At 51.6% G+C, this 18,644-nt stretch overlaps 1 protein-coding gene across 2 annotated transcripts in view; it reads right to left on the bottom strand.

Moving 5' to 3' along the window:
* The window catches only part of CSDE1 (cold shock domain containing E1), a 208,419-nt gene that overhangs the window by 55,633 nt on the left and 134,142 nt on the right, over positions 1-18,644 (bottom strand). For both annotated transcript variants that reach the window (XM_082246093.1, XM_082246094.1), the window contains 2 exons: positions 1,776-1,951; positions 475-587 (listed from right to left, as the gene is read on the bottom strand). In XM_082246093.1, coding sequence (XP_082102219.1) covers positions 475-587; positions 1,776-1,951 — 289 coding nt within the window. The remainder of the gene's footprint in view (positions 1-474; positions 588-1,775; positions 1,952-18,644) is intronic.

Here is an 18,644-nt window from a genome sequence, read left to right as displayed (position 1 = left end):
TGGTTGAGCATCATGGGAAAAGGTTCCAAAACATCTGGTGTCCCAAGGTTCGCCATCACTGTTCTAGGGTGTTGGCTTTCAGAAAATGTTATGTGGGGGGAGGATTGGTTTTCAGACCTGAAATTGATTTTTTTTAATCATGTAAACAAAAAAAACAAAACATTTTTTTTAAAAATGGCCACAAAACTTAGTGGTTAAAAACATTTAAGAGGATCTGAGCAAATTAACTGTCAGACAAGACACTCACTGTTGCCAAGACGCACAGAACAGCACACACACATATACATTATATATATATATATATATATATATATATATATATATATATATACACACACATATACACATATATACATATACACATATACATATATACATACATACATACATATATATACACACATACATACATATACACATACATAGATAGAGACACACACACACAGAACAAGATACTTTGCTTTATAGTCTTACCTTGATGAACCTTTGTGACCCTTTCAGCGCTGACCTTGTTTCCCTTGCCTTTGGATAAGCAGTACTCCACCATATCGCCAAGGTCCAGCTTATCTACATCTCCAGAATACTCGCTTTATGGATAGCAGAAAAAAAAAAAAAAAAAAATACACAAATTAGGGCTTTAACAGCCAAACCGTTTTTGAATGGAAATACAGCGCCACAATCGTTCAAGGATAAGTCCAGGCAAAACCTAAATCTGCTCTGTGCTTCATTCTAAAGCTAGTCTATAACCCTGTAAAGCAAAAATCACTGTACTTAAACTATTGTGCAGTCGATGGGGTCCGGTCCCACGCTCAGCTGTTACCAGGGGCTTCGGTGTAGAGGTGGGTGCAGGAGAGGCACCCAACAGAAGCCCCATAGTAAGTCTAGCTTCCATCGCTGGAGACTGGACCAGATGCAAAAAAGCAAAGTACAGCTATTTTTGCTTTACAGAGTTAGATAGAGAAGGTTTAGAATGTGGCATGGAGCAGGTTTAGCGTGTGTTAGGTTAAAGGATAAGTCCAGGCAAAGCCTATCATTAGATTGAGGGGTGCATGGAGACCCCACTCACTCAAAAAGGTCATGTCCGTTTTTCTTGTTCACCAAACACAAGGGGTTCATTTGTTTACGTGTTGCAAAGCATTGCAGCCAAGACACATTGGCCTGCCTTTGTAGCTTAACAGAAGCAGAAAAACACGGCCTAACCCACCTATTATATTTGGCAACCCCAACAGCAAGTGTAAATTCACAAACAAGTCAACAGAGGTCAGAAACACTTGTTACTCCCAACTCTGGGGAAATTTAAGAGCACCAAATCATTACACATTCAAAGACAGATTTAGGGGGTTAGATAATGAGCACCATTCAGGACCTACTATTTTGGCAATGAAAGTTAACTGACGGCACTTTTACTACTAGAAACTGTCCAACAAAAAGGTATTCTATGTATGGAGTGCAACAGAGGAAATCCAGTCAGTGTTCAAAAGGTCACAGCAATTGGATGGAAATGAAAAGTAAAATTTACTGGACCGCACTCCCTATTGGTTATCAATTTGGACTGGGAGCAAAAGCAGGTGGGTAAGACTTGGCATAAAAAGGTGGGTTCAACTTATGCATAAAACCAAGAAGTAATGGGCTTTGGACACCTGTGGAAGATCCAGGAGCTGCATCGTAGAAAAAGTGAAGCTAACTTTAACAAACCATCTTTGAAATGGGAGGTGGACCACAAGAAATATGTTATACAATTGGAAAATTCAACACCACAAAAAACCTGAACTTACCTGTAGTGAAAGAAGATTTCTTTATCATGATTGGCAGTTTCAATAAAACCAAAGTTATCTTTTAGAGTGGCCACATAACCATAAAACCTCTTGCTGTTGGAATTTCGTCCAAGAACCTTAATAGAGACTGCACTCTGTTGACCAGTTCTTTTGGCTTCACAAATGCTAAATTCAACCTAGATAAACAAATGTTGATTAAGAATTCCCCAAAACAAAATTAGCAAAGTGGACCATACAAAAACAAAAAGTGTACAGGACAGTCATAGCATGGGTTATATGCGGCTACCTTCAGGTGATTGGACACTGGTAAAAAGTTTTGCTAGGTCCACCCCTAAAAGCGTTTCCATATAAATTTAATCCCGCTGTGAGGCTTCAGGGTTTTTTTTTTTTTTAAACCAGCAATAAAAGGAGTGATCAAGTCCAAGGGGGAAGGGCCCGTGTCCTGTACGGTTCTCCACTCCAAGATAACGGAATTTTTGTAAAATCTTACCTGTAAAATTCCTTTCTCTGAGTCCTCAGACAGTCGCCGCCTCTTCATATTCGTCACAATGGGGTAATTGACCTTTGCTCCGTAGGAGTAGCTAGGCAACAGAATGTGTCAATATCAAAGCTTTTAGCATATCCCACCCCCAGGGGGTGGTCCCCTCAGTCAATACCCTCCTGCTTCCTGTTCCATACCTCAGTTTCAGTAGAATAGCAGTAGAGTACATAAACAAACCCCAAAAGAGGGGCGGGGGCGGCGACTGTCGGAGGACTCCGAGAAAGGAATTTTACAGGTAAGATTTTACAAAAATTCCGTTTTCTCTTACGTCCTCCGACAGTCGCCGCCTCTTCATATTCGTCACAATGGGGACGTCCCAAAGCAGTGCAAACATGAAGGGTGGGAAACGCAGCCGCGCCTAAGGCAACGCAGTCTCCACATCAGAGAAAGGAACCTTACCAAAGGAAGGAAACCAGCTGGGCAGCATGAAAAAAAAAAAACTTTGCTCAACAGGAGCAACAACCCAGGAAGAACAAATAACCCAGGGATAAAAACATCCCAAACAGCCACGGGCCCAAAAACAAGGGACCTTAAGGTACTGCCGTGCTAAGAACCTTGCGGCCAAAGGAAGCATCTGCCGATGACTGAACATCCACTTTGTAGAACTTCGAGAAGGTGTGAACGGACGACCAAGTCGCCGCCTTACACACCTGGGCCACAGAAGCCCGATGATGACAGACCCGAGACGTACTCAGAGATCTGGTAGAGTGCGCCTTCACAGGCATAGGAGGAACCTTCCCCTTCAAAGCATATGCCTGCTCAATGGTCTGTCTGATCCATTTGGCGATGGTAGAAGCCGACGCCGCCATGCCCTTCCGAGGTCCCTCAGGAAGGACAAAGAGGATCCGTCTTGCGAAAGGATTTTGTCGAATTCAGGTAAACCCTGATCGCCCTAACAACATCCAAGGAATGTAAGGCCACCTCCTTCGGATGCTTAGGCTCCGCGCAAAGCGAAGTCAAGACAATGTCCTCATTGAGGTGAAATTCCGAAATCCTTTTCGGAAGAAAAGAAGGATTAGGTCGCAAGACCACCTTATCCAAGTGGAGTACCAGATACGGAGACCTGCAGGACAAAGCTGCCAGCTCCGAAACTCTGCGAGCCGAAGTGATCGCCACCAAAAAGGCGACCTTTTTGGACAACAGAGGCAACGAGATCTCCCTGATCTTTTCAAAAGGAGAATGTTTTAGCACGGACAGAACAAGGTTCAAGTCCCATGGAGGCAAAGGCTCCCTCCTAGGAGGGACCAGATGTCGCACCCCTTGAACAAAAGTGCCAACCAGAGAATTAGACGCCACAGGGCGTTGAAAAAGAACGGCCAGAGCAGAAATCTGACCCTTAATCGTGGCCAACGCCAAACGCAGGTCCACGCCGTTTGAAGGAAAGCCAACACTCTCGAAACCGAGTATGAGCGAGGGGAATACCCCCTGGACTCACACCAGGCAAAATAGGCCTTCCAAGTACGGTAGTATATTTTCCCCGAAGAGGCCTTTCTAGCATTGATCAAAGTATGAATGACCTCCGGAGAGAGACCCCTATCCTTCAGGACCTCGGTCTCAACAGCCAGGCCGTCAAAGCCAGCGACTGTAAAGCAGGATGGAATATCGGTCCTTGAGACAGAAGATCTTCCCGAAGAGGCAGACGCCATGGAGCGTCGACCGCCAGATTCACGAGGTCTGCGTACCAAGACGGGCGAGGCCAGTCTGGCGCCACTAGAATCACCGTTTTTGGTTCCGAGGACAACCTGCGAAGGAACCGGGATAGCAACTAAATTGGTGGGAATGCATACACCAGCCGATACTGATGCCACTGAGCCACTAACGCGTCTGACGCGTCTGCCCGAGGATCGTGCGTCCTTGCCACGAACCTTCCCACCTTGTTGTTCAGACGAGACGCGAACAGGTCCACATCCGGAAGACCCCACTTCGCGCACAACATCTGGAAGACCTCCGGGTGGAGCGACCATTCCCCCTGGTCCAGAGTCTGGCGGCTCAGATAATCCGCCTGCCAGTTGTCCACCCCCGGAATTTGAACTGCCGTTATCGCCGGGACGTGCGTCTCGGCCCAAGACAGAATGTCGGCCACTTCCCGAGCCGCTCGAGCACTCCTGGTGCCCCCTTGGTGGTTGATGTAGGCCACCGCTGTGGCATTGTCCGTCTGAACCCGAACCGGACAGCCCTGAAGCTTGTCCGTCCAGCGTTGAAGGCAAAGATTTATTGCCCGCAATTCCAGAATGTTGATCGGAAGAGAAGATTCCTCCTCCGACCAAGTTCCCTGGGCGGATAGAACGCCCAGAACACCACCCCAGCCCGACAGGCTGGCATCCGTGGTGATCACCGTCCACGAAAGCGGAAGAAAAGACTTGCCCCCCGACACCGCCGGGGACTATAGCCACCACAGAAGATTGCTTCTCGTGCGAGGACTCAACGATATCTGAAGATCCAGAGATTGTGGTCGCCCGTCCCACCTGGACAGGATCTCCGCCTGGGGATCCCTCGTGTGAAACTGGGCGAAGGGAATCGCCTCGAAAGCCGAGACCATCAAACCTAAACACCTCATGCCCGTCCGGAGGGACGAGCACGGAATGTCCCGAAGGGACCTGACTTCGTCCTGAAGCGTTTTGAGCTCGTCTTCCGGTAGGAAGACTCTTGCCTGAACCGAATCCAGAATCATACCCAGATAGGGAAGACGAACCGACGGGCACAGCGTCGATTTTGGGAAGTTTATCGTCCAACCAAACTCCTGCAGAGTTTGCATCGTGACGGACAGGTCCTTCACCAGACCCCGACTGGTCGCAGACCGAACCAGAATGTCATCCAGATACCCCAGGATTGAGATACCCTGGGTTCTCAGTAAGGCCAGAACCAGTGCAAGCACCTTGGTGAAAACCCGCGGAGCCGAAGCGAGACCGAAGGGTAACGCCACGAATTGATAATGATCCTCCGCAATGGCAAAACGAAGGTACCTTTGGTGACCCTCGAAAATGGGGATGTGTAGGTACGCATCCTTCAAGTCGATGGAGGCCATGAATTCTCCCGGAACTAGAGCAGCCAACACCGAGCGCAGGGATTCCATGCGGAACTTGCGAACCCGCACAAAGCGGTTCAGAGCTTTCAAGTCCAGAATTGGACGTACCTTGCCCTCCTTTCTGGGCACAGTGAACAGATTTGAATAAAACCCCCGAAATCTGTCCCGATGAGGCACCGGAACCACCACTCCCTGAGCCCGCAGGTCCTGCACCGCCAGGTGTAGATCCCGCAAACGCTCTGGAGACAGTTGAAGGTTTGAGGGAAAAAACCTGTTCGCCGGCCGAGACAGGAACTCGATCTTGTACCCGGATCGAACGATCTCCTGAACCCACCTGTCCCGAACGCGGGCAAGCCAGGGTTGAAGAAAACCGAGCAAACGCCCCCCCACCCCAGAACTGGGTGAGGGCGTCCCTTCAGGCCGCGTTGTTATGGGCAGCGGATCCGGACTGGCCGGACATCTGCTTACCTGCCCACGGTTTCTTTTGGGAGCCTTGACCCTTGAAGGGTTTGCCCTTATAGTGCGACCGAAAGGCACGAAAGGACCCCTGAGGGGGCCTAAACGAAGCGTGCTTCTTACCTTGAGCGTCCTTAGCCTTGTGAGATTGGGGCAAGAGCGTGCTCTTAACCCCAGAGATCCCCTTAATCAGCGTATCCAGTGAGTCGCCAAAAAGACGAGATCCCGAATAGGGCAAATTAGCCAAAGTCTTGCGAGACGATTGGTCCACAGACCAACATTTTAGCCAAATCAAACGGCGTGTCAACACCGCCACGCTGTGCACACGTGCAGCCAAAGGAATGACATCCAATTCCGCATCACACAAATACATGACCCCCTGATGGATCTGATCCACCATTGCCAAAGTCGTCGGCGGGGCAGAATCAGCCACCAGGACGCGCCTGAGTACTTGCGTCCAATCCGTGACAGCCTGAGCTGCCATAAGGGAAGCAAAAATAGCTTTTAGCATGGAACCGGTAACCAAGTAAGTATGATGGGCAAGAGACTCCAGTCTCCTGTCCGTAGGTTCCCGGAACACCGGGGTATCCTCTGCCGGAATCGCAGTGGATTAATTCAAAACCGCCACCGCGTGATCCACCGGAGGCGGCACACACCAACGTTCATCAGTGGCGGGTGTGAAGGGATAACGCAGCTTGAACCTACTTGGCACAGCAAAAGGTTTCTTTAGATTGCGCCATTGTTCACTAACAGCGTGCTGAAAATCCTCAGTACAGGAAAACACCTGCGAAGTGTCCCATAAGAAGCCAGAACGGCAGGTGGACACGGTTCATCCTGTAAATGCAGCGTTTGTTTGATAGAATCAACCAATTCATCCATGATTGCAAGCTCTTCAGACCAGCCAGGGGGAGAATCATCAACCCCCTCAACCTCTGCATCCCCCTCCGACCCTGCAAAGTCCAGGGATGAACGGGACCCCGATAAGGGGACCCCAGCCATAGCAGCCCCATCACCTTCGCCCTCTGAATCAGAGGATATTGAAACTCTGGGCCGTTTATTGGATTGAGCAGCCACAAGCATCTGCACCTGAGCAGCCAGGTTAGCCACAACTGTGGCCAAATCGCCCCCCTCAGGGGAAACAGCAGCAGCCCCTTGTCCACCCAGTAAAGGGGGAGGAAATTTGCTTTCCTGAGAATCCATGCCCCCAGAAGTGTGTAGGAGAAAAAAAGGGTAACTGCCCCTTTAAAAGCGCGGCGAGCGCAGCCCACCGCTCACACACACCTGCACAAGTCGACCCCCACAGGGAAAACTACAAACTTAGGCAAGGACACAGGACTAATTAGGATAAAAACCTGGAGAGATCACTGCTGCTGCATCGATCGGTGTGCCCAGGGAAAAGGAAGTGATGTACCAGAAGCCGCTCCTATAAAGCCTATGGAAGGCTACACGAAAATGGCCGCCGGGGGAGGAGGCAAATGCAGTGCTACATGAGGCCGGAGCGATCGCCGCCAAAATGGCGGCGTTTGGCGCCAAAACCGCCGCTCCCAGCTTATAGAAGAAGCCCTCATAAGCCCGTAGTTAACTTGAAAATGGCGGACCGCAGCAGCGGCCGCCGCATGTTGCACAAAACATGTACCACAGCATGCCCTACAACATATAGCATGTCACACAGAGAAATCACACAGTTAGGAACACAGAACAGTGTATCACAGTCCCCCTCCTTGCAGCCCACAGCAGCATCCAGACAGGGAGCCCCATAGTGTGAACAGACATGCAGGGTTACACAGTCCCAGACTGACACCCACTAAACATACAGGTCCCCACACAGAGTACACTTACCTTCTGAATGGCATGGGGGACCTGCACAAGCAATCAAGCCACTGCACATGTGACAGGGAGAGTCGCAGCCAGGACGCAGTAGAACTGTGGTGCGAAACCGCATGGCGTCCAGTGAGGTAGCCACCTCACCATAGCATCCCCGCAGCGAACAGGGATGGGTCGTTACATATGCCAGGAAAAATACCTGACTGAACGCTCGATGGCAGGCTGGGAAGCCACTGGCCCACATCTTGCGACCAGGGGGGCCAGCCCGAGACCCAGCCCGCACGATCCTCTTCATCAGAAGAACTAACCAATGCTGACAAAAGTAACAGCCAAGTAAAGAGAAAAAAAAAACTCAAATAAAATCAAAAAGAAGATAAAGGCTGAGACAAAATGCCCCAGCACAGAAACAGCCAGCTGACTCCTGAAAGCTAGACAATGAAACTGAGGTATGGAACAGGAAGCAGGAGGGTATTGACTGAGGGGACCACCCCCTGGGGGTGGGATATGCTAAAAGCTTTAATATTGACATATTCTGTTGCCTAGCTACTCCTACGGAGCAAAGGTCAATTACCCCATTGTGACGAATATGAAGAGGCGGCGACTGTCGGAGGACGTAAGAGAAAGAGGAATTTCAAGCAAGTCTAAATTCCTATTATGTCATCATACAGTACTTTTGATAGACCATGGGACAAACCTAAAGCAATAAAATTGTGGGGTGAGCAACATAGAATTGCCAACAGGCCCACAAGAAAACAAGGGTTTAACTACTTTAACATCTTCAGCCCCGGAAGATTTTACCCCCTTCCTGACCAGGCCCTATTTTGTGATTCAGCACTGCGTTACTTTAAGACAATTGCACGGTTGTGCGATGCTGTACCCAAACAAAATTTACGTCCTTTTCTTCCCACAAATCAAGCTCTCTTTTGGTGGTATTTGATCACCTGTGTGATTTTTATTTACTTTTTTTAAAAAAAAAAAAAAGAAAGACAAAACTGAATTTTTGTAAAACCTTACGGTAAAATTCCTTTCTCCGAGTCCTCCGACAGTCGCCGCCCATTCACACAGTCTTCACTAATGGGGTATTGCTTCCTCTACACTGGAGTTTCTAGGCATAAGACTTGTAAGAGAACAATTTATCTACATAGTCACACCCATGGGGGCTGTCCTAGTCCAATACCCCCCTGCAATAGCCATCCCAATTCAGTTTGGTCGCAAGCAGTGATAGTGTATAAAAAAAAAACCCCAAAGAGGGGCGGGGGCGACGACTCTCGGAGTACACAGAGAAAGGAATTTTACGGTAAGATTTTACAAAAATTCAGTTTTCGCTTACGTCCTCCGACAGTCGCCCCCATTCACACAGTCTTCACTAATGGGGATGTCCCAAAGCAGTGTAGACATGAGGGGTGGGCAACACAACCGCCAGAAAAACAACGCAGTACCCACATCAGAGAAAGGAACCTTACATGAACAGCAAGGGAACCTTCTGGTAACAAAAAAGGGCTCAACATGAGCAACAACCCAGGAAAACAAATAACCAAGGGGAAAAAACCCCAACAGCCAGGGACCCGTCCAAGCCAGAGTCCCCTATGGCACTGCTGCACAGAGAACTTTGCGGCCAAAAGAGGCATCAGCTGACGCCAGAACATCAATTTTATAAAATTTGAAAAAGGTGTGCACCGACGACCAAGTCGCAGCCTTGCACACCTGGGCCACCGAAGCCTGATGCCGGAAAGCCCAGGACGCACTCACCGACCTGGTAGAATGCGCCTTGACAGGGAACGGATGAACCCGTTCCCGCAACGAGTAGGCCTGTACAATGGTCTTTCTGATCCATTTGGCAATGGTTGCCGCAGGCGCAGCCATACCCTTCCGAGGACCCTCAGGAAGTACAAAGAGAATCCGACTTGCGAAAGGATTCAGTCGATGACAGGTAAACCCTGATCGCCCTGACAACCTCCAGAGAATGCAAAGCAACCTCTTTTGGATGCTTAGGGTTCGCACAAAGCGAAGGCAAGACAATGTCCTCATTGAGGTGAAAATCCGAAACAACCTTTGGCAGAAAGGACAGATTAGGTCGCAAGACCACCTTATTCCTATGAACCACCAGGTAAGGTATACGGCAGGACAACGCCGCCAACTCCGACACTCTGCGAGCCGAAGTGATCGCCACCAGAAAAGCAACCTTTTTAGGACAGCAGAGGTAACGAGATTTCCCTGATGTTTTCAAACGGGGACCGTTGCAACACGGACAGAACCAAGTTCAAGTCCCATGGAGGCAAGGGCTCCCTTCTGGGAGGGGCAAAGTGACGCACACCCTGAATAAAGGTGTGAATCAAGGAATTAGACGCCACAGGGCGCTGGAAAAGAACAGCCAGTGCAGAAACCTGGCCCTTAATCATGGCCAATGCAAGGCGCTGGTCTACACCCGATTGGAGGAAAGCCAACACTCTCGCAACCGAGTATGAACGAGGAGAGAAACCCCTGGACTAACATCAGGCAAAATAAGCTTTCCAAGTTCGGTAATAAATCTTACCAGACGAGGCTTTTCTAGCCTTGGTTAAGGTAGGAATGACCTCTGAGGAGAGACCCCTGTCTCTCAGGAACTGGCTTTCAACAGCCATGCCGTTAAAGCCAGCGACTGTAAATCAGGATGGAAGATCAGTCCCTGAGACAGTAGATCTTCCCACATTGGCAGCCGCCATGGAGGCTCTACGGCCAGGTGAACGATGTCCGCGTACCAGGACTGGCGAGGCCAGTCCGGCGCTACCAGAATCAGTGTTTGTTCCGAGGCTAACCTGCGAAGGAACCTGGACAACAACTGAATCAGAGGAAAGGCATAAATCAGACGATACTGATGCCAAGGCACCACCAACGCGTCCAAGGCGCCTGCCAGAGGATCGTGCGTTCTTGCCACGAACCTTTCCACCTTGTGGTTTAGCTGAGACGAACAGATCCACATCCGGGGAACCCCACTTCCCGCACAGCATTTGAAATACCTCCGGGTGCAGGGACCATTCGCCCTGGTCCAGGGTCTGGTGGCTCAGATAATCCTCCTGCCAATTCTCCACACCCGAATGTGCACTGTCGATAATGCCTAGACATGAGTCTCAGCCCAAGACAGAATACTGGTCACTTCCTGGGCCGCCCGGGCACTCCTGACCCCTTGGTGGTTGATGTACGCCACCGCAGTGGCATTGTCTGTCTGCACCCGTACAGGGCGCCCCTGAAGACGATCCGACCAGTGGAGCAGGCACAGCCTGATCGCTCTTAATTCCAAAATGTTGATCGGGAGAGAGGATTCCTCCTCCGACCAAATGCCCTGGGCAGACAGGTTGCCCAGAACTCCACCCCAGCCCGACAGGCTGGCATCCGTGGTTATCGCCGTCCACGGAATTGGCCAGAAGGATTTTCTGTCCGACAACGCCAGGGACTGAAGCCACCACAAGAGATCCATTCTGGTTTGGTGACTCAGACAGACACTCTCAGGTCGAAGGACTGAGGTAGTCTGTCCCACCTGGCCAGGATCTCCGCTTGGAGAGATCGTGTGTGAAACTGTGCAAATGGTATCGCCTCGAAGGCGGACACCATCAATCCCAGGGACCGCATACAGGTCCGGAGTGATGAGGATTTGTTGTCCCTGAGGGACCTGACCTCACTCTGCAGGGTCCGGAGTTTGTTCTCCGGCAAGAACACCTTTGCTTGAGCAGAGTCCAGAACCATTCCCAGATACGGGAGACGAACCGAAGGCGACAAGGTCGACTTCTGAATGTTTATTGACCAACCGAACTCCTGAAGTGTCTAGACCGTAGTATACAGATCGCGCAACAGGCTCTGACTGGCACTCGATCTTAACAGGAGATCGTCCAGATATCCCAAGACCGCAATGGCCTGTGCCCGCAACAGGCACCAAGACTTTGGTGAAGACCCTTGGAGCCGAAGCGAGACCAAAAGGCAACGCCACAAACTGGTAATGATCCTCCGCAATAACGAATCGGAGGTACCTCTGATTACCCTCGGAAATGGGGATGTGCAGATATGCATCCTTAAGGTCTATAGAGGCCAGGAACTCCCCCGGATTCAGGGAGGCCACCACCGAGCGAAGTGATTACATGCGGAATTTGCGAACGCGCACGAAGCGGTTCAGCGCTTTCAAGTCCAGATTCGGACGCACTTTGCCCTCCTTTCTAGGCACAGTGAACAAATTTGAATAAAAACCCCGAAACCTGTCCCGATGAGGCACCGGGACGACAACCCCCTGGACGATGAGATCCTGCACCGCCTGATGCAGGTCCTGCAACCGCCCTGGGTCAAATGAAGATTGAGGGAAAAAATCTGTCCGCCGGCCGTGAAAGAAATTTGTCTTGTACCCTGACCGAATGATTTCCTGAACCCATCTGTCCATGATTCGGCGCAGCCAAGGTTGGAGGAAACGGCGCAAACATCCCCCCACCCCTAAAATAGGTGAGGGCGTCCCTTCAGGCAGAGGCAGACTGAGCCGCCTTACCAGCCTGGCCGGATTTTTGTTTGCCGAACCAGGGCTTTTTCTGGCCACCTTGGCCCTTGAAGGGTTTTCCCTTGTTCTGCGCCTTGAAGGCACGAAAGGACCCTTGAATAGGTTTAAAGGAGGGGGCCCGCTTACCGCGGAAAATGTTTCCCTTAGAGTTCTGGGGCAGCAAAGTGCTCTTGCCCCCAGTGACTCTTAACCAATTCATCCAAGGATTCCCCAAAAAAGGCGAGACCCCGCATAGGGAATGTTAGACACCGTCTTCCTGGATTTCTGATCAGCCGAACAGCTTTGTCGACTGTTAATCACTGCGACGCTGGACAGGCGTACCACCAAAGTGGCCTCATTTAGAGCCGCATCGCACAAATACATGACCCCTCGATAAATCTGATCCACCATCTCCACTGTAGTGGGAGGGGCAGAGTCAGCCATGAGGGTGCGTTTGAGCACCTTGGTCCAATCCGCCACAGCCTGAGCCACCATTACAGAGGCAAAAATAGGCTTGAGCATGGAACCCGCCCCCATGTAGGAATGTCGGGCAAGAGATTCCAGCCTCCTATCAGTAGGGTCCCTAAACACTGGGGAGTCCTCGGTGGGGACTAAGGTAGCCTTGTTCAATCTGGCCACCGTGTGATCCACTTGAGGAGGCACACACCAGTGCGCAGCCATAGTGGCCGCAAAAGGGTAGAGAAGTTGAAACTTCTTAGGCACCACGAAGGTGTGTTTTAAATTACGCCATAGCTCATTCACCTTATGGTGAAACTCTGCGGGGCAAGGTAAAACCTGCGCCGTCTTGCGGGTTCTGTGTGTACCAAAAGAGGACAACGCCCGGAGGGGTGGGCTCATCCTCCAAATGTAGGGTTTCCTTTACTGCTAGGATCAACTCATCCATAGCTGTGCTTTCCTCGGGCGACCCAGGGGGGAGAGTCATCTACCCCTGCGACCTCTGCCTCCCCCTCAGACTCTTGCGAAGAGCGAGCCCCCGAAAGGGCCATGCTACCTACAGCAACCATGTCAAACTCAGAAGAAAAGGAAATCCTAGGTCTTTTCCTAGCAGCACGTCCAGACATCAGCACATCCATTTTTGACACAAAAAATGCCATAATAGCCGCCAAATTAGTCTGGTTAGAAGATTCAGAGGATCCTGAATCCCCCACCAAAGCTGGAGGGAATTTGCTGTCCTGGGATTCCATAACAGAAATAAAAAAACTTTTTTTTTTTTTTTTTATAAACTGCCCCTTTAAACGGACCCCGCAGCGCACTGCTGTAAAGACAGACACCGAACCCCCGCAGGGACAAAAACTGACCAGGAAGATTGCACAAAGTAGGACAGGAAAATAAAAGCCGAACAGAAACCCGCAGTGTGTTACCAGCTCCTTCGGTCGGCTCTGTGAGAAAGAAGGAAGTGATGTCACTGCTGGAGGCTGAACTAGGCTGCAAGCCAAGGGAAAATGGATGCCTATTGAAAAGTAATGGGAGGCTTCGGCCAAATGGCCGCCGACATGTGCTCTGAAACGATTGCATGCCACACGCAAGATAGCACCGCAAGGCACCAAAATCACTACATAGTATGCTGCATAAACGCCCATAATGAAGCTGGACATGCAGCCCACACTTAAAATGGCGGACCGGCTGTTTTTTAACCCCTCAGCGGTTGCCGAATGTGTCTGGACCTCCAGCACCCTAAAGTGACCTTAGGAGAGGGACCCCCCAATCTCCCACACAGCGCTGCTGTGAGAAAATAAAAACCCCCGCAGGGACCGGGAAAAGGGAGCCCAAAATGCACAGACATAGGGGACACCACAGACACACAGGACTGCCGACCCGAGACAGAGGCACCACACAGAATGTACTTACCTGTATAGGATGGCGTGGGGTGCCTCATAACAAGCGAGAAATAGCCCATCCTCAGATGGCAGGGGAGTGCCGCCAGCAAGAAACGCAGGACACTAGTAGTGCACGGACGAACCTATGCTGTGTCCAGTGAGGTAGCCACCTCACATGGCTGCATCCCTGATGGACAGGGATGGGTCGTTTGCGAGGCCAGGGCGAACACACAGCCTGCAAAATGCTCGATGGCGGGCTGGGAATCCATCTGACCCTCTGTCCTGGAAAACCAGGACGGTCAGTCCGATTCCCGGCTCCGCAAACGCCGTCTTCATCCGAAGATCCAACTAACTAGCGCTGAAAAAATTAACAGCTAGTAATGTAAAGAAAAAAGGAATTTTTGTAAAATCTTACCTGTAAAATTCCTCGAGTCCTCCGACAGTCGCCGCCGCCTCCAAGTCATCACTGTTGGGTATTGACTACCGCGCCGCAGGAGTAGCTAGGCATAAAGACTTAGTCAAAAGAACAAAGGCATTTGCATATACACACCCATGGGGGCTGTCCCATCTGGTCAATACCCCCCTGCAGTGACCACTCCCAACTCAGTTTGGTAGCATAGCAGTAGGTAATAAGAACACAACCCCAAAAGAGGGGCGGGGGCGGCGACTTGGAGGACTCAGAAAGGAATTTTACAGGTAAGATTTTACAAAAATTCAGTTTTCTCTTACGTCCTCCAACAGTCGCCGCCGCCTCTAAGTCATCACTGTTGGGATGTCCCAAAGCAGTATAGACATGAGGGGTGGGAGACGCAACCGTAGAAAAGGCAACGCAGTACCCACATCAGAGAAAGGAACCTTACATGCACAGTAAGAGAACCTGCTGGGCAACAGAAAACAATGCTCAACAGGAGCAACAGCCCAGGAAAGCAAACACCAACAGCCAGGGACCCATAAAAAAACAAGGGTCCTTCATGGCACCGCCGCACTGAGACCCTTGCGGCCAAAGGAGGCATCAGCTGACGCCAGAACATAAACTTTGTAGAATTTGGAAAAAGTGTGCACCGACGACCAAGTTGCAGCTTTGCACACCTGGGCCACGGAGGCCCAATGCCAATAGGCCCAGGACGCACTCACAGATCTGGTAGAGTGCACCTTAACAGGGAAGGGTGGAACCCGTTCCTTCAAAGCATAAGCCTGTTCAATGGTCTGTCTGATCCATTTGGCAATAGTCGCTGCAGACGCAGCCATGCCCTTCCGAGGTCCCTCAGGAAGGACAAAGAGGGAATCCGTCTTCCGAAAGGATTCCGTAGACGACAGGTAAACCCTGATCGCCCTGACAAAATCCAAGGAATGCAGAGCAACCTCCTTAGGATGCATAGGCTTCGTACAAAGCGAAGGCAGGACAATGTCCCCATTAAGGTGGAAATCAGAGATCACCTTAGGAAAGAAGGAGGAATGCGGATGCAAGACCACCTTATCCTTGTGAATCACCAAGTACGGAGAACGGCAAGACAACGCCGCCAGTTCCGAAACCCTGCGGGCCGAAGTGATCGCCACCAAAAAGGCAACCTTCTTAGACAGCAGAGGCAACGATATCTCCCGTATGTTTTCAAAGGGAGCACGATGCAACACAGACAGAACTAAGTTCAAGTCCCATGGAGGCAAGGGCTCCTTCCTGGGAGGAGCCAAATGTCGCACACCCTGAATGAAGGTGCGAACCAGGGAATGAGACGCCACAGGGCGTTGGAAAAGAATAGCCAGTGCGGACACCTGGCCTTTTACTGTGGCCAGCGCCAGTCCACCCCAGACTGGAGGAAGGCCAACACTCTCGACACCGAGTACGAGCGAGGGGAGAACCCCCTGGACTCACACCAGGCGAAATAGGCCTTCCCGGTATGGTAATAGATTTTACCAGAGGAGGTTTTCCTAACCTTGACAAGAATAGGGATGACCTCAGGGGAGAGACCCCTGTCCCTCAGGACCTGGGTCTCAACAGCCAGGCTGTTCAAGCCAGCAACTGTAAAGCATGATGGAAGATCGGACCAAGAGACAGGAGATCTTCCCGCATTGGCAGCCGCCACGGAGGCGCCACTGTCAGGTGAACAACGTCGGCGTACCAGGACCGGCGCAGCCAGTCCGGCGCCACCAGAATCACCAGGTGCGGATCCGAGGCTAACCTGCGGAGGAACCTGGATAGCAACTGAATCGGAGGAAAGGCATACATCAGACAATACTGATGCCAAGGGGCCACCAACGCATCCGAGGCGTCCGCCAGAGGATCGCGCATTCTTGCCACGAACCTTTCCACCTTTTGGTTTAACTGAGATGCAAACAGATCCACGTCCGGGGATCCCCACTTCACACACAGCATTTGGAAGACCTCCGGGTGCAGGGACCATTCCCCCTGGTCCAGGGTCTGGTGGCTCAGATAGTCGGCCTGCCAGTTCTCCACACCCGGAATGTGAACTGCCGAAATCGCCGGGACATGAGTCTCGGCCCAAGACAGAATGTCGGTCACCTCCCGGGCCGCCCCTTGGTGGTTGATGCAAGCCACCGCGGTAGCATTGTCCGTCTGTACCCGAACAGGACAGCTCCGAAGTTGGTCCGACCACTGAAAGAGTTTTATCGCTCGCAATTCCAGCACATTTATCGGGAGTGAGGACTCCTCCTCCGACCAAGTGCCCTGGGCAGACAGGTTGCACAGGACTCCACCCCAGCCTGACAGGCTGGCATCTGTGGTAATCACCGTCCACAACAACGGACGGAAGGACTTGCCTGCTGACACCGTCAGGGACTGGAGCCACCACAGAAGAGCCAGTCTGGTCTGACGACTCAACGAGACAACCAGATCCAGGGACTGAGGCAGTCTGTCCCACCTGGCCAGGATCTCCGCCTGGAGAGCCCGCGTGTGAAACTGAGCAAAAGGGTATCGCCTCGAAGGCCGAAACCATCAACCCCAGGCCCCGCATACAGGTCGTCCCTGAGGGACCTGATCTCGTCCTGCAAGGTACGGAGCTTGTCCTCCGGCAAGAACACCTTTGCCTGAGCAGAGTCCAGAATCATTCCCAGATAGGGAAGACGAACCGATGGAGACAACGTCGACCATCGTTGATGGTCCATCCTAACTCCTGTAGCGTCTGCACCGTGGTGGACAGATCGCGCACCAGGTCCTGACTGACACTTGATCTCAGAAGGAGATTGTCCAGGTACCCCAAGACCGCAATGCCCTGTGCCCTTAACAGGCCCAGAACCGGCGCCAGCACTTGGGTAAAGACCCTTGGAGCTGAAGCGAGACCGAAAGGTAACGCCACAAACTGATAGTGGTCCTCTGCGACAGCAAACCGAAGGTACCGCTGATGACCCTCGAAAACGGGGACGTGCAGGTACGCATGCTTTAGATCTATCGAGGCCAGGAATTCCCCTGGACTCCGGGAGGCCACCACCGAGCGGAGAGACTCCATACGGAACTTGCGAACGCGCACGAAGCGGTTCAGCGCTTTCAGGTCCAGAATAGGACGTACTTTGCCCTCCTTCCTGGGCACAGTTGAACAGATTGGAATAAAATCCCCGAAACCTGTCCCGATGAGGCACTGGGACAATCACTCCCTGAGCAAGAAGGTCCTGCACCGCTTGGTGTAGGTCCCGCAGACGCCCAGGAGGCAAATGAAGATTTGAGGGAAAGAATCTGTCCGCCGGACGGGAAAGGAATTCGATCTTGTACCCCGATCGAATGATTTCCTGAACCCACCTGTCCGAAATCCGGAGCAGCCAAGGTTGGAGGAAACCGCGCAAACGTCCCCCCACCCCTGAAGCGGACGAGGGCGCCCCTTCAGGCAGAGGCGGACTGACCCGCCGAGCCGGCATTGCCTGACTTCTGCTTGCCCGCCCAGGGCTTCTTCTGGCTGCCCTGGGCCTTGAAGGGTTTGCCCTTGGATTGGTTCCGAAAGGCACGAAAGGACCCCTGAGTGGATCTGGACGCAGAACCCCGCTTGCCACGAAAGGACTTGTTCTTCGGGTCCTGGGGCAGCAAAGTGCTCTTGCCCCCTGTGACGCCTTTCACCAGGGTATCCAACGCATCGCCGAAAAGGCGAGAACCAGCATAGGGAAAATCAGCAACTGTTTTCCGCGAGGACTGGTCAGCCGACCAGCTCTTCAGCAATATCAGTCACCGGTTAAGTACCGAGACACTGGAGAGGCGTGCCACTAAAGGGGCCTCATTTAAGGCCGCATCACACAGATACATGATTCCTTGGTGGATTTGATCCACCATATCCAGCCGGGCAGGCGGAACAGCATCAGACACGAGGTTGCTCCTAAGCACCTTAGTCCAATCAGCCACCGCCTGAGCCACCAAAACGGACGTGAAAATGGGTCTGAGCAACGAGCCCGCCACCGTATAAGAATGGCGGGCTAGAGACTCCAACCGCCGGTCCGTGGGATCCCGAAAAACAGGGGTATCCTCAGAAGGAACCAAGGTAGCCTTGTTCAGCATGGCCACAGTGTGATCCACCTGTGGAGGCACACACCATCGCGATTCCGTAGCAAAGGGATAAAGCAATTTGAACCGACTAGGAACCAGGAATGGATGTTTTAAAGTGCGCCAAATTTCATTAACAGTGTAATGAAACTCAGCGGGGCAGGGAAAAACCTGCGCCGACTTGCAGGTCCCGTGTGTCCTAAAGGAGGACACAAT

The sequence above is a fragment of the Pelophylax lessonae genome, assembly GCF_965119305.1.
Source record: "Pelophylax lessonae genome assembly, chromosome: 2".
NCBI lineage: Eukaryota > Metazoa > Chordata > Amphibia > Anura > Ranidae > Pelophylax > Pelophylax lessonae.
The sequence above is the reverse complement of the archived record's forward strand: the minus strand, read 5'-3'. Positions and strand labels throughout refer to the sequence as shown.